This window comes from Geospiza fortis, unplaced genomic scaffold, assembly GCF_000277835.1.
Source record: "Geospiza fortis unplaced genomic scaffold, GeoFor_1.0 scaffold190, whole genome shotgun sequence".
In the NCBI taxonomy this organism is placed as follows: domain Eukaryota; kingdom Metazoa; phylum Chordata; class Aves; order Passeriformes; family Thraupidae; genus Geospiza; species Geospiza fortis.
In genome coordinates this window covers 4,545,167-4,560,357 of record NW_005054328.1, presented here as the reverse complement: position 1 = coordinate 4,560,357, position 15,191 = coordinate 4,545,167, and the positions used below count along the sequence as shown (strand labels likewise).

The window sequence follows — 15,191 nt, the reverse complement described above, 5'->3', positions numbered from 1 at the left end:
CAAGTTCCTTAAGTTAATTTTTATCATAAGAGTTCACCAAGAACAGGTTTTACTTGATTATATACAAAAATATCTTCAGAGACAGTTTACTAGGGAAGATAAACTCAAAATATTGAAGAAAATGGTCCTTGAAGCATTATACAGAAAATATATTCAAAGTTATATTTCTAACAGTCCACAAACTGTTTCCATGGTGAGAATTCAGCCCACTCTAGTGGGCTTCAAATACCTAAGAAATAGTAATTGTTGTTATTTTTTAGGAAAAATCAGAAACTTACATCTGTTGCTTAAAGAGCCTGAATCACTGAAATAATCATTAAGGTGAGGTTATGGCTTATATCATACTATAATATAAAATTTAATATATGTAGCCATTCCTCAGAGAAGAAACTAATTTGATAAGACCCACAGAACTTAGGCAGTAACTCCATGAGTCAAAAGTAAGAGACAGATTTAGAAACACTAACACTTCAGAATAATTTCACACACCTACATTTGAGCATATTTGAAAATTGCAAATACCTGGAGCACTTACCCAAGTATGAGAAACTGTCCCGGGGCTGGAAGACCAACCTGTATGGAATCCTTTAACAGAAGCAGCAGGGCTGCCCAGCTGTCTACTAAGCTGGTCACTGGAATCCTAAGGGAGAGAGAGCAGCAATGTCAATGATGAAAACATCATCTCCCTCAGGTATCCCCCCAATTTCTTTTTGCATCACATCTCTGCCGTCAGATATTGGGAATCAACACCCTTACAGCTTCTTTTAATACAAGGTTCCTATATCAAGTCATTAAGAATCAGTTGAAGGTAGAAGAACAGCATTCTCAAAATATGGTTTTCATTACAAAGCTAGAATGGCATGAATGAGTTACAGCACAACTAAGATCAGCTTTCTTTCTTTGGGCAGATTACCTGCAGGATTTTTAGGTGGAGGAAGAAAGGTGATGCAGTACTATGGAACTCACAAAATAAACCACCTTTTTTAACAAACCTACAGATCAAACCCAATCTTTCTTCACTATTTATATTACACAGACTATTGATCATCCTATGACAAAAAGATGTAAAATATTCAAGTTGATTATCTGTTTCCTGATGATAGAAATAAAATTGAGTTTGTTTTCTCACCTTTGAGTATAAGCATAGAAAAACTGCAACATGCAGACTTCCAGCGAAAGATGCTTCTAGAAAAAGATATGAAACCTGTGTTATCAGAAAAAAGTGGCTTTTTTTTCCCCTCACCAGGGTAAAACTGACAATGCTATAATGTTACTGCAATGCCTAAACATATAGCTTAATTTAACAGAACACTGAAAATGCCCTTTCAGACATCCCTCTGTAAAGTTATACTTCTTTCATTTATCTCTTAGATATAGTGAATAAGTTCACATTGTGCTACTCAGCTTTGTCAATGAAGTACCCATATTATCAGTGTTCTAAGCTGCCTCAAGAGGACATCATATAAATCAATAGGATCTGTAGAGTATCCATACCTTGTCCTTTGCTATGGCTGGAGGCTGCTTCAGAACTTCCTTCACTGTCTGTATGACAGTCTCTGTTCTCATAACACTGATAGAGCGAACCAGCTCAACCAGCAGAAGCTGTTCTTCACATGCTGTAGGAATAACCTAAAAGAACCAGATCTATGTCACAGATTATCAACACAGACAATGGCTATGCCAAAACTAAGGCAGCTGTCCTCATGGGATTGAAATTTTATCACTTAACAGTTCATCTAGAGATCTAGTATCACCTACTCTTCCCCTGAAGAATTCAGGAAAATTATCCCATTCTAAAGTGGTACCTCCCTGACAGTACAGTTGCTAATTAGAAATGCAAATATTGTCCATACTTCATTGTCTTTTTTCACTGGAATGTCTGAATTTTCTTCTTCCTAACACTAAATCACTTAGAAGTATTAGCACTATTTGAAGTGACCACTGTAATATAAACGTACCTTTGTCCTTGAAGTATTTTTGTTTTGCCTCCTTTCATTCCATACAAATGCAATAGCAGCCATGAAGTGAACACCGTGATTCATTGAAATTGGACCCAAAAGTTCCAGAATCTGTTGCCTCAAATTCTGAAATACGAAAGCAGAGCACATACCCTTTTAGATAAGCACCTTAGCATTACATTCAAAATCTTTTCTCTGCAGAAAGCAAAGAGGTGACATATTGCACTGAACTGATAAATTTTAGCTTAAAAGCATATTCAATACTCATCTCTAAAAGCCTATTTTTTTGTGGTGAGTAAGTAGATGAGAACAAAGGCATAAAAATTCAATTTAGATTTAAGGGAAGAGGATTGAAATTATTTTGATGAAGATATTAACGAACAATTTAAATTATATTATCCCTGATGTTCTGACCTTAGTTGACCCAAGATTAATAGTGGTGATGGATGCAGCAGCAGCAGTAGTTTTCTCTGAAGAATCTGCGAGGTGCAGGATGCTCCACAGTAAAGTCACAGAAGACATGATCATATGCAAGATAGAGAGGATTCCATTACGTGCTTCAACCAAATGCTTCTGATCTACATTAACCAAAAGCTAGTGCGAGAGAGGAGGAGAGGAGAGAGAGAAGAACATAAACAGCATATTTAAAATAGAGAAAATTTTGACTTACCTAACATGGGAGCTTTCAACCTTAACTCTTTTTCATAATTTTTTCATTAATTCTTAAAATATGTACAGCTTTGAGACTTTTAAAATAATGGAGAAACTTTTGATTGAGTTGTGCAATATCAAATGTACTCTGAACATGCGAGGCCTCATGTCTATAGCAATCCATTTTGTACCCTCTGCCTATACCTTTGCAAAACAATTATTTCAGAATTTTAAATCTAGCTAATGCTCTAGGCAAAATTTTTTATTTACATAAGCAAAACCCACTTTCAGTCACTTTTAAATGAATGGAAAGCAAAGAGGTGTAAGAATGGTGAAAAAGCAGAAAAACAAGATTACTGAGAAAAAGGGCAAAAGTATCTCATGGAATCTGGACCAAATTCTTAACAGACACTATGCTCAGAATATCAGATCTAAAAATACTGCTTGACTAAAAAGAAAAATTGTAAATATACAGAAGGAACAGAAGGATAATGTTTAGACATATTGCAAGGTGAACACAACAAAGGCAGCTCTATAAAGTGGAATTTTAAAGGTCTTAAAGTTAAGGAATTAAACTTTCGTTATTTCAGGATAACAGAAAACTAAAAGAAGCAAAGAAATATCAGAGTATTCTCTTAAAAGTATCATCCAAAGAAACATGTTTTTCTGTTGGTATCATCAGTAAAGTCCCATATTTATAGCTAAGACAATATATTTGTTATTTTTGTCACCCAGATCTTCATAACTGCTAATATAATCACAGTCATTGACTTGACATGTATTGCATAGGAACATCTCAGACACCCAGATAAGTTTACCTGATGATACTGTGTAGATGGATCCAGGAGGCAGTAATGAATTATTGTTGTGATCCCTTCTAATAAAGTGAGAACCATATCTGGGGGAGTGACTGATGCCATCCAGAGAGGCCTAAAAGAAGAGTAATTTTTTGTTAATGAGTTAATCTGACAGCAGAGTAATTCAAAATAATCAAATTCAGTTAAAAAGATTATACCTCTACATATACATACCTATTATCAGATAATCCAGTTTCATATTTATACTGCTGAATTAAATTATCCAAGTTCCTGCAGAGCTGAAGAGTCACCGAAACAACCACCCTTTGAAGAACTTTTCCCATGTAAGGCAACGTAGAAGTGATAAGGCCAATCCACTGGGGATGCATTTTACAGGCACAGTGCTGGTGCAAAGCTCGTATCACTGCACACAGAAACATGCCTTGGCAGGTTATTGGCTGGGAATGTAAATACTGCAGAGAAGTCATCGGCTGCTGGGGACCAATGTGCTCCAGGTCTGTTATGACAAAGTCAAACACCGTTTCATTTTCCTCAGGCACAGTCATTACTCTGTGTTCCAGCACAATCAGCCGCTGAAGTACTTTCAGAAGTTGTGACTGCAAAGTACTACCATTGTCAAACTCATCCTCAGAGAAATTTATAAGGCTGTCTTCAGAGAAGCCCTCTTCTACAGCCACTATGTTTTTTCCAGCTATCTTTTCACTGTGCCATTTCTGGGCACTGAAGATAGAAGACAGCAGACAATGCAGGATCACCTTCTGAACCTTGCACTTGGACAACATGTCTGAAATAAAACTAGGAAAGCCCTTGGCAGAGCTTTCTATCACTTTTGCCAACTCAGCAAAGAGGAGTGTCAGAATTTCTATACTCATCATCTGCATGTTGCGGTTTCCTATGAGGTCTTGTGAGGTTACTTTAACGTGAGTTGGATAATGGCTCCGCATGTAGTATAGACACAAGGAGATGAGAATTTCTATGTACATAGAGCTCCGAAAGTTATGGTTAGAATCTACGGGGATGTGACTATAGAAATCCTTGCCCATTACAGATATTCGATGCCTGGCTAGAAGATTTTGGAGCAATGAAAGCTGAGGAGTGTATGCATTGTTGACACTGGTAGTGGAGATGGCACTTACAAAAGCTGAAGGATTTGTTTTCAGAATTGCCTTAATTGCAGAAAAAGCATACAATGTCCTTGAAGAGTCATACAATTGGAGATAAAGCAACACATGTTGATACAGTGGATGGATATTGAAGTTAGGAGATTTTCGCATTCCTGGGGATCCAACATCACTTTCTATTTCTGAAATTTCTCCTTCTCCACAACTGTACCAATTTTCTAAATCAAGACCATCACTAAAGAAGACATTTGTTTGTTTAAGCTTTTCTGTTTGTGCTTTCTTCTTCTCTTCATCTTTCTTTTTGGCTATTTTTACCTTAGGTTTTGCACCTGGTTGCTTACCAGCCTCTTTAACAATTGTTTCTTTTTCTGACATTTTTTCTGGTTGCTTTCCTTTAAAGCTGAACTGAATACTACTGTGGCTATGTTTTCTAGACTTTGATTCAGTGGAAGAAAGCGTAAGATCAGAGAAGGATTGCTGGCTTTCTGCAATACAAGGTGAAGAGTTATTTCTTGACATTTCATCTCCTAAGCTCTCAAGTCCAGTCTCAGTTGAGGCTGATAGTAACTGTGAGCTGTCATTACTAAGTAAACTACTTTGGCTACTTTGAATATTTTGATCATCACTTTTTGTAACCTCTACAGAGCTATCCAATGAGCTGAATTGACACGAAGCATCTTCAGAGTGCAGACTGTCTTTTACTGGTTCAACTTCTTCTCCAAGACCACTTACAACTTTGCATATAAGATCTGTAACCACTTGTTGCACAATTTCATCAGGTGAGTCTTCTTTTAGAGTCTGAGAGCTATCTTGAGCACTCAGGCTTTCTGTTTCCACTTCATAACTGATGTTGTCTCCAGTAGGTGACTGAGAACAGCCAGAGTCAGAACTCTGCAGTATTTCAGCTTGATGATCAGGAAGGTCAAAATCAGACACAACCATTGGTATGGTCTCACTGCTGGTACTTAACAAGGAAAGCCTGTCACTCAGAGGATTGACGGTCAGGCTGAAGTTCTCCATTTCATCCACACCAAGTTGCTTCTCATTGCCTTCTTTAGGTATAATAAGTTGTCCTTGGCTTACAGGCATGTGGGAGAATGCTTGAAGAACACAAAAAAATGTATACATATAAGATTTTGTTCTTCAGAATAAGAATTCAGAATTAAAATTTAGAATTTAAACTATTATTGAGACTTCAAATTATGAAGGCATGGTAAAGAGTGTCTTTCTATTTCACAGAAGAAAAAATATGTTAATAAGCAAATGACAAGTTCACAAAAACAAAGCAAAATTGTTTTAGCAGTGCACCTTAGCAAAACAACATAATTCTCCATGAGACATTATCCAGTCTTATCTGCTTTTATTTTCACAAGAAACGGAATTAGTAAATTCTAAACTAAAATTATGCAATACATGCAAACACCTTCAAAACTTTTTGGTATGTTTTCAGCCAGCCCCACATCATCCATAAAAATGTTTAATTTCTTGGTTAAGTGTCAAGCCATATTCTTATGTTCTACCAAGACTCAGTAAGATATAACAAAATGCTCTGCATTAAAATACTTGCATATCTTTTTAATGTAAAAACAATACAACTTTAAACAGTACTTGGGGCACACAAACTTGAATTAGGAAAATACCACACAAATGCAAATATAAGCCATAGTTATTCCAACACTTTTTTCAGTTACCCTCAAAAATTTCTACTATGATTTCAACATTGCATGTAAACAGCAAGCAAAAAAATTAAGAAACTTCCTACAGGGTTCTTGTGTACATACCATCAGCGCAGCTGAACTTCTGCATGAACTGCTTTTCATTTTCTTCTTCAGTGTGATTGGGAGATTTAGTCCAGTAACATTCAGCTTGTACTCTCTGAACTGAAACTCGCTGAGTTTTTGGATGGAGAAGCAGCAGGAGCAAAGGTTCAAGAACCCTTGCAATGTCATGTCTTTGAAGCACTTGATTTAACCAGGCTTGTCCCACTGACCAAGTAGAACCATCCAAGCTATTGAGGCTGTCCAGCATGATAAACAAAGATCTAGAATGGAAAGAAGAAGCAATCTAGTGGATATCGTACACTACTCACAGAGCAATCCCATTTTAATCTCATATATGACAAATTTAATGTCGGTACATACTCCAGTCTCTTCTCCATACAAAGCAGTATTTTCTTTGGAATCAAAACTTTGAACCTGCTCTTTATATTTTAGTCTAGTCTAATGAAAGAACGGGCAGAAAGAGCTAGTAACAAAGTCACTTTTAACAGTTGCTCTAAGAGTAGCAAGATCAAGTATTTGTACAGCTATTAGCATAACAAGCCTTTATTGTCTTTTAAGTGGTATGCCATTAAAAAATATACAATTTTAAAAGCCAATTCACAAGGATATATGGAAAATAAAACATTCAAAAATCTTGTCTTCAAGAACAGAGAGGAGAAATATACTTGACAATTCAGCAATTCCTACAACCATTATTTTCCTCTTTTAACAGTTTTAGCCTTGAGAATACTTCTCAGACATGGAAAAACAATATAAATAGTGGACTCTGAATTTTACCTACTGTTTTACATGCCCCAGTAGTACATGTTCATAAGCTTTTAGCTGTATGCATAGAATTTATCACCATTTATGCAATGAGTGACAGCATAAGATAAAGAAATAACCTTTTTACTCTACACCCTACAGCTAAGTATGCAATACAAAATCTAAATAAACACTTTTCCACAACATTTGTGCTGGCTGAGGAAGACATGAGCAGTTCAGAGTCCAGATCTTCAGTCTTTTCTAAGAAGGTAGTCCAATACTAGAACACAAAACAGAAATCCTCTGCTGCTTGCCATAAATGACCTCTTACACAAAACACAGATTAAACAAAAGAACTCATGTTTTACCATTTGCTTGCTATTTGGTTTTTAAGTTTTTTTTAGTTTTACTGTTAGTTTCTACACAATACAATTCAATTCTGGGTTGATTTCTCTCTCCTGCTCCTGCATTTATCAAAACACAGCAAGAACTCAGATATTAAACTCAATATACACCACAGTGGTTTTAACTACAGTGATGGTCAATGAATGTTGTCACCATTCCTTCCCCACACTCTTTAAAGGTTCCAGGAAAAATTTACAGCTTACATAATCATCACTGTGAAAAAAATTTTGTCTAACACAAATTCTTGTCCACAAATTCATTTTTTGTCCTTCTTCCTTCCTCTCACATCTGTACTGTAGTTCTTCAATTTTTCAACACCCTACGTTGCCCGTATAATACCGTCAAAGATTTTGGAGTAAAATTATTTCAACTGAATCAGACTTGCAATCACCAACCTGTCAAAGGTGCGGCCAAAGGAAGATGATTTGTTAATATGAAGATCTCGTGTGAGATGCCATAGCACTGCAAACTTGGCATGAGCTTCCATTCTTACTTTCTGTGGACCAAACCATAAGTTAGATCTGTCAGAATGTAAAACTTCTGATAAGAACTGGAAAAACAAAGTCATACAGCATCCTAAATTATATAAGATATAATGAAATTAACTTCTTTGATTACGTGTTAAAGTACTATTTTTTAATCTTAAAAGCAGCAGTAGCCAACAGTAGGTGCCTGTGAGCAATTTAGTACCATGAAAGGATTCCCTCCTATCTTGATCTTGCCTTCATTTTAAAGTTTAGCCTGTCTCTATCTAGTCAACTTATTTTCATTCCATTACTGCCATACTAGAAAGAAACAGAATAATTTTCTAGCTAGATATGTAGATTGAGCTCTCCACTAACATGTAAAATTTAACTCTAGACAAATTGGACAAATAGGACATGCTTACTTGCCCAAAGTATTCATAATGACTAATACAGTCATAGTAATAATATGCAGAATATCATAGAATATCCTGAGTTGGGAGGGACGCACAGAGATCACTGAAGTCCAGCTCAGGATATTTAATGATAAAAATGGTGTAAAGTAACAATTGTTCTGTTTCTCTCTTTACTGAGGCTGATCCAGGCAAAGAGTTATTCCAGCAAAGCTGTAAACAACAGTAAATGTCATACTATAACTTGAACACATGTATAAAAACAGCTTCACCCAAAAAGACAAGGACGCTAGTAAGCCTTAGTAGGAGTGAACAAAGCACAGCAATCAGGACAAGTACACCAAATAAATAATCAAAATTACTTCAAGTACTGTAGGGGCTTAAACTAAATTACTAGATGATAAGCAAGGACAAGAGGACAAAGATTTTCATTTGTTTGTTGTTAGAAATATGGTTATAGAATATGAACTGTAGGTATTTGTACCTTTAACCAAAGTTAGACAAAACTAAAAACTGGTAAAACCACTAAAAATCTGATGTACTTCCAGACTTAGTTTACATACAACTTAAGAAGCTTTGCAACAGCTTCTTGTCTATGCAATGTCTGCCACAATAATGGAAATTTTAGGTAAAAGCTATGAAAATTACGAAAAAGACAAACAGCTCATGTTAAACAAACTAAAAATAGAACAACCTCTTCACACCAAAAACAAAAACCAAAAGAGACGGCAGCATTCTAGAAAGTGAAGCAAACATCACTTGTATTTAGAAAAATATGTTTCTCACAGGAAAATAATCCACAAGACTGCTGCAAAATGCATACAGTTACACAAAATAATACACTGACAGTTATTGAATAGAGTTAAAAATACCAATTCCCAAACACATAGAGATGACTCCATGTAAGCCCTTGCAATCTATGCTGTGAAGATGTAAGAAATTACTGCTTTCTCCAGAAGGTAGGCAGAAATAAGCATGTTCTACATCCACAGTCAAAGCAGTTTACAGAGCAGCCTAAGTGACACTAAAAATCATCACCAATTTCAACAATATGGCAAGCTGTGAACTGCACTGATTGACAGACTGGCTCATATTCACTCTTGTTGACCTGGTAACTCTGGTAGAACGGCAAAAAGGTAAGCATTCTGGAAGTCACACGACCATGAGTTGCTAGAATGTGTAAGCAAGTAATTCCCTACTATTCATACTGTTGCAGCTGTGAAAATAGCTTATATACCTAAAATTGAAAGCACTACAAACGCCTCAAGTCAAATGTCAAATTGACAGCCTCTATGTGAAAGAAATTTCCAGGTGAGGAAAAAAAAAGTATTTTTATACAAGTAAATCTATATATAAGTAAACCTGTAATGACAAGAACTCCTGCTAACAACAGCAAAAACTAAGCACATGCTTTAAGTATTGGGAAGCATCACATGACTTTGATAAGAGAGAAAGTCTCCTGCATAAGTCTGTTGCTGAATGGTGAAAAACCTCTGTTGTCTAGCATGAAACTAGAGACTCATCACAGATCTAAGATAACATTTGAAACAATGTAAGGCAATATTTCTTTCAATATTGAAGTTATTCATACCCTCCTCCGAGGGGTCTTTTATCTCAATATATTTCTGTATATACTTTATTTATCTTTAAGTAAATACATGAGCAACTTGCCTTGTCTCTGTGAGTCAGCTGCTGACTAATGACATCTTCACAAATGCTGGAAGATGGGACGAGGTTGTGCAGCTGGTAGAAGAGCTCCACACTCTTCTGATGATGCTGAGGAGTTCCATCACCCAGCTGGTCCCAGAGAGTCAAAGCTATATGCTTTGTACATGAAAAGAAAAGTTGCAAGAGACAAGTGAATGACTATCATGCCTTGTTCTGCTCTATGCAACAATTGGAGACATCACATCTGATGACACCCTGTGACCAAGAGACAATCTGTAAAATGGTTCCTCTTGTATGAACAGAAGGAACTGTTCAGAACACGGCAATAACTTACTACATAAACAATTCCTGTTAAGGAGTCGGAACAGAAATAATTTTTCATTGAAATATAACTAACTACATAATATGGCCTGCTGCTGATTATCTTTTGCAAAAGATTTCTTACATGAATAACACAAATGCAAAAATTGTTTACATAGTCCTACACTATGCACATCTCAGTTTTACACCTTTGCTGATTAATGCTGCTATTCAATCAGGTTTTGTTTATATCTTTAAAATATTCAATTAAACAAGGAATGTCACACAAGTGGTCAGTAAGAGAATTGCAGGAAAAAAACTTATTGTGTATTTCATTTAGATTCTAACACAGGTTACAAATGTTATCAAAATATTCAGCAAGAAAATTTGGTTTAGCATATCAAGCATGGTAAAGGGGCCAAGACTTATTCTTCACCAGACAGAAAAAGTCTAGAGAAAACAGCAATGAGATACTGCATCTAACCTTGAAGAAGTCTGTCTTTTCAGCCATATATCTCAGATTGCCTTGAGTAAGAGGAGGTCTGATGACGACAGCCACTCTTCCCTGGTTAGGACTAAGAGGCTGAGCAGTTTCCACACTGTTCAGATTTTCTCCAGTGACAAGAGCAACAGACTGAGTCAATCCAACCAAGTCCATCACGAGGGAAATAGTAACACCCTGAACACTGAAATTGCTTGCCTGCTTGCAAGCATTCATTAAAGTCTGTAGCCACAGTGGAGGCTGTACTTGTTCACAGTCTGAAACAAAAATCACAGATTATGCATTTATTTAACAATCTAAATATTATGGAATTTTCCTCTTGTATTCTATAATTATATGTGCAATTGTCCCTTCATATTTTAACCTGTCCATTTAGGAAAATGCAAGAGGAAGGTATTTCCTGATGTATCTTAAAAATAATCCAATTAAGAATGCAATACTGTATCACTTCAAACATTTAGTAATCAAAAATGAATAGAAAAATTTTAACAAGGAAGAGAAAAATTTTATGGAAATGCATTCAGATGATTCCCAGCTTCAGACAAAACTGGACTTTTAGTAGTTAGCACATCTTTTAATTCACTTTTCTTCTTCACAAAATTCTTCACCAGCAATCAGGAACCTGCAAAAGTTAACCTTCTTAACACCCTAGACAGTAGTCTGGAATAATTCTGTAATATATTTTACAGAGCCTAGGATAATATAATATATTATATACATGCAGACTAATTTTAATTTGACAAAAAGAGATTTGGCTGGCAACATTTTAAAAATAGAAGTCTCTGTGAAAATTAATGGTTTGGTACAGAGCTAAGATCCATTAGACCATACTCTGTTTTCACTGTAGGTGGTTGCTTCCCCCTTTTTACTGTCCTCTCACTTTATCAAGCCATACTCTGGGTTGATACTGGAAGTGTCTTTCTCCAAAGTTCACAGTCAACTCTCCAATTGAATATTGCATCCTTTTATTTTAGAGATACCAAACTAACTTCTCTTAAAACTTCAAAAGGACTCTATTGATCATGTTCCTAAAAAGGCAATTACAACCAGAACCAGACACAAATGAAGAAGTGTTATTTAATAGGCACAAATACAGCACCCTTTTAGAATCAAAAGAAGAATGATGCAATTTCTAATTTATATCCACAGCTCCACTAGAGTCTAAATATACCTAACATTTCTATATTGTATTCTAGAGTGTACAGATATAACCATTGTTTTCAGCTCCACTCAATTCCATTTTTAATTTCTTCAGTTAAAGATAGCTGAGAAATTAGGCATACAGCAGAACTAAAGGACAATTACATTAAATATCAGGTTAACTTGTCTCCTTCAAATAAACAGACTGACCAGTGATTAAGAGCTATTGGGTCATATCATTAAGGCAACCCTTCAAAAACACAAATTTAGGAACCCTTTAACAAACACAGCCTCTTCTGCAGTACAAAAGCTTCATATCAATAGATAGGGTAGTGTGAGAATTATGGAAAGTACCTTCTTCCATTCTCTATTCCAGTGCAATTCTCTGTTATGGGAAGTAGGCCCAGAACTATTCCCATTTGCCCTGACATTCTATACAACAGATGTTTACATTTGAAACAAAATCCTTCCTGTTGGTTTTACCCACTTACAATTTATGCCTATTCTTCAAGTTACACTGTTTAATAGACTGCAAATGATAACTCACAAATAGGAATGTTCAGATGATGAATAAAAAACACAAATCCAAGACATTTACCAAAAATGAAAGGGATTCCTAGAAGCACTGCCCTCATACAAGGCACACAGGCTCTACAGGCTCTCTGCTCTACAATGCATAAGGCAGCAAAAAGCAAGTGTTATGTGCACCAAAAAGTAATAAGCAAACCACTGACATTTTAGTCTTTGGACACAGCACTCATTTGTAGGCTGTTTGGGAGAAATAAATGAATGAACATCTAGCATTTTCAGGGTCATGCTATAAAAGCACAAACATTCTGAGATAGTTATTTTATAAAAGGTAGTAGATCTTTGGCGTTGTCATGCTCATAACTGATAAACACCTATAACCAAATTGCCTTCAACTGACAAATATTTTATATGTCTGGATGTTACAAAGTCAAATATATGCTCAGCTCCTGCCTATAAACAACACATCCTAAAGACCACAGAAACAGAAGCAGTCATTAAATTAGCATGCTTGCTTCCAAAACCAAAAAAACTACTCAACTCCAAGCACTGCTCACCACTTAGCCTTTATTTAAAAATTGTAAATAAGAACAAAAAGCTGCAACTAGGAAGTTTCCTAGAAAAAAATAAAACCAGAGATGACTGTGACATTAGACAAAATTAGCATTACTATTTCTTGCATGTTCCAAGCTTACCCACCATGAAAACATTCTAAGAAGCAACTCTCAGACTGTAGATCAGAAGTGGATCCAAAATTGGAACTGTAAATTGAAGACTTTACAAACTGTAAAAAGGATTGCTCATCCTAAAATGTCACAATTTATAGTAATCCATAACTGTCAGTGTTTTAATCACGTCTGTATCTGAATAGTTTCATCTATCTGTGAACATATCCGTACCTCACAAAAACTCACCACTTTTATTTTGTTTCTTAATGCAATATAGAATTTTTTGCAAGAACTGTGCCTTTCATAGGAGCAAAGTAGAATTAATTAAATTTCTTAGCTGGTATGATATTTATTGGTCAGTAGCTTACAATTTCCATGTATTGAAAAAGTGAACAATGTGCACATCAATCCAAAGCTGATAAAAGGAAACTAAAAACATATTTGATATGAACTGTGGCTATTGCAATATGACAAAGAAAACATTGTGGATCTATTGTGCATCCATCCACAGTAGAGGAAGACTCAACAATATAGATTCTACTCACAGGCTTCAGTTTGCATAATTTATATTTTTCACCCCAATATTAATTACTGTCAAATTCCATGTCAGTAATATTCTTAAAAATCGATGAGAATATAATTTAGTTTCTGAACATAAAGTAGTTGACACAGAAGAAAACTTAGATTACTGAGAGGAACAGCAAACAATAACACACATAAATCACGACACTATTACATTAAATTTTTTGGCAGAAATATAAAAATTATTATTTAAAAAACAAAGAACAAACGAGAGTGCAGCTTACCAACTTCAGGTTTCCCAGGATGTAACTCTGAAGTGCGGTTTCCTTCAGCAATGTAAACAGGAAAGCTCGAACATTCAAGGTAGAGCTGACAAGCAGCAATAAAGGCAGGAAGGTATTCTTTCGGTGTTTTCTTCTTGGTTGTTTTCTTCACCTTAGCATCATCTTGTGATTCTCTGTCCCATTTTGTGCTCTGTCCTTGCACTCTAGTTGGATCTACTGGAAGCTCTGCCCCTAAGGGCTGAGACAAGGAATTATTCTGAATGATATACAGGTTGATAAATCTGGTTAAAAACTGTTGGACATATTCCAAACAGCACTGCATTGCAGTCTTCTGGATTGTTTTCCCACTGCGAGTTGCTGTCCCTTGTGTCATTATGGAAGGAGGCTGTACAATGGTCTCCTCAGAACCCACGGTTGATGCTGTCTCAGTCTCTGAGGATGTGCTACCAACAATAGGGATGCCAGGTGCACTGTGACCTTCATTCAGTGCTCTGTCAATGTCATCAGTTGTATCTGCCTGGTATTGTACAAACTCAGTGAATCCACTTTCTGATGATCGACTGCTTGGAGGATTTTCACCATCTTCAAACACATCATTAGGATTTTCAAGTGACACTGATGGCACCTGAGCAATATAAAAGTTTAATGACTGTTGAAAATAGGTTATTTAGGTCTCAGCAAAACAACATTTATTAGTGTCTTCATTTGAAAGCAACAATTTTATTCTAGAATTTTAAATGTATTCATACAAATACATTTCATGCAAAATGATATTCAGTGTTTCTGTAAGCCTGTCAGACTAAGCTAACATTAAAACTGTTTATCAAAAAAATACTTAAATATTATTGGTTTTAACATTTTCTTCATAACATAACTATGTCTACTCTATTATGAAAGAATGCTGAAATACATTGGCGTAAGTATTATTAATTTATACAGCATCATAAACCATCAAATACAAAGTTTTTATTACAAAAAGATATCAACTTCTCATTTAAAAACTACTAATCATTTGCAATCACAAAGAAAACAAATCATCTCCTCAAAATGAGAGAGATTGCTGCAACAATAACAGTTCTTCATTACTTATATGTCTTAATTCCTTATAATTCAGAATACGCATAAATAGATGAACTCAGAAAGCACCCACAGTGGCTTTTTGCACTGCTCTAGCCCTCTACAGTCATAGTAACTGGTAGTATAGTGTCTGTTTCCTGGTGAGAA

The 15,191-nt window shown here is 35.6% G+C and overlaps 1 protein-coding gene across 7 annotated transcripts in view; it reads right to left on the bottom strand.

Moving 5' to 3' along the window:
- The window catches only part of DOP1A (DOP1 leucine zipper like protein A), a 48,810-nt gene that overhangs the window by 13,928 nt on the left and 19,691 nt on the right, over window positions 1–15,191 (bottom strand). For all 7 annotated transcript variants that reach the window (XM_031057111.1, XM_031057114.1, XM_014307065.1 and 4 more), the window contains 12 exons: window positions 13,968–14,592; window positions 10,808–11,082; window positions 10,027–10,179; window positions 7,874–7,974; window positions 6,330–6,589; window positions 3,641–5,648; window positions 3,428–3,539; window positions 2,373–2,552; window positions 1,959–2,084; window positions 1,495–1,629; window positions 1,130–1,185; window positions 536–640 (listed from right to left, as the gene is read on the bottom strand). In XM_031057111.1, coding sequence (XP_030912971.1) covers window positions 536–640; window positions 1,130–1,185; window positions 1,495–1,629; window positions 1,959–2,084; window positions 2,373–2,552; window positions 3,428–3,539; window positions 3,641–5,648; window positions 6,330–6,589; window positions 7,874–7,974; window positions 10,027–10,179; window positions 10,808–11,082; window positions 13,968–14,592 — 4,136 coding nt within the window. The remainder of the gene's footprint in view (window positions 1–535; window positions 641–1,129; window positions 1,186–1,494; window positions 1,630–1,958; window positions 2,085–2,372; window positions 2,553–3,427; window positions 3,540–3,640; window positions 5,649–6,329; window positions 6,590–7,873; window positions 7,975–10,026; window positions 10,180–10,807; window positions 11,083–13,967; window positions 14,593–15,191) is intronic.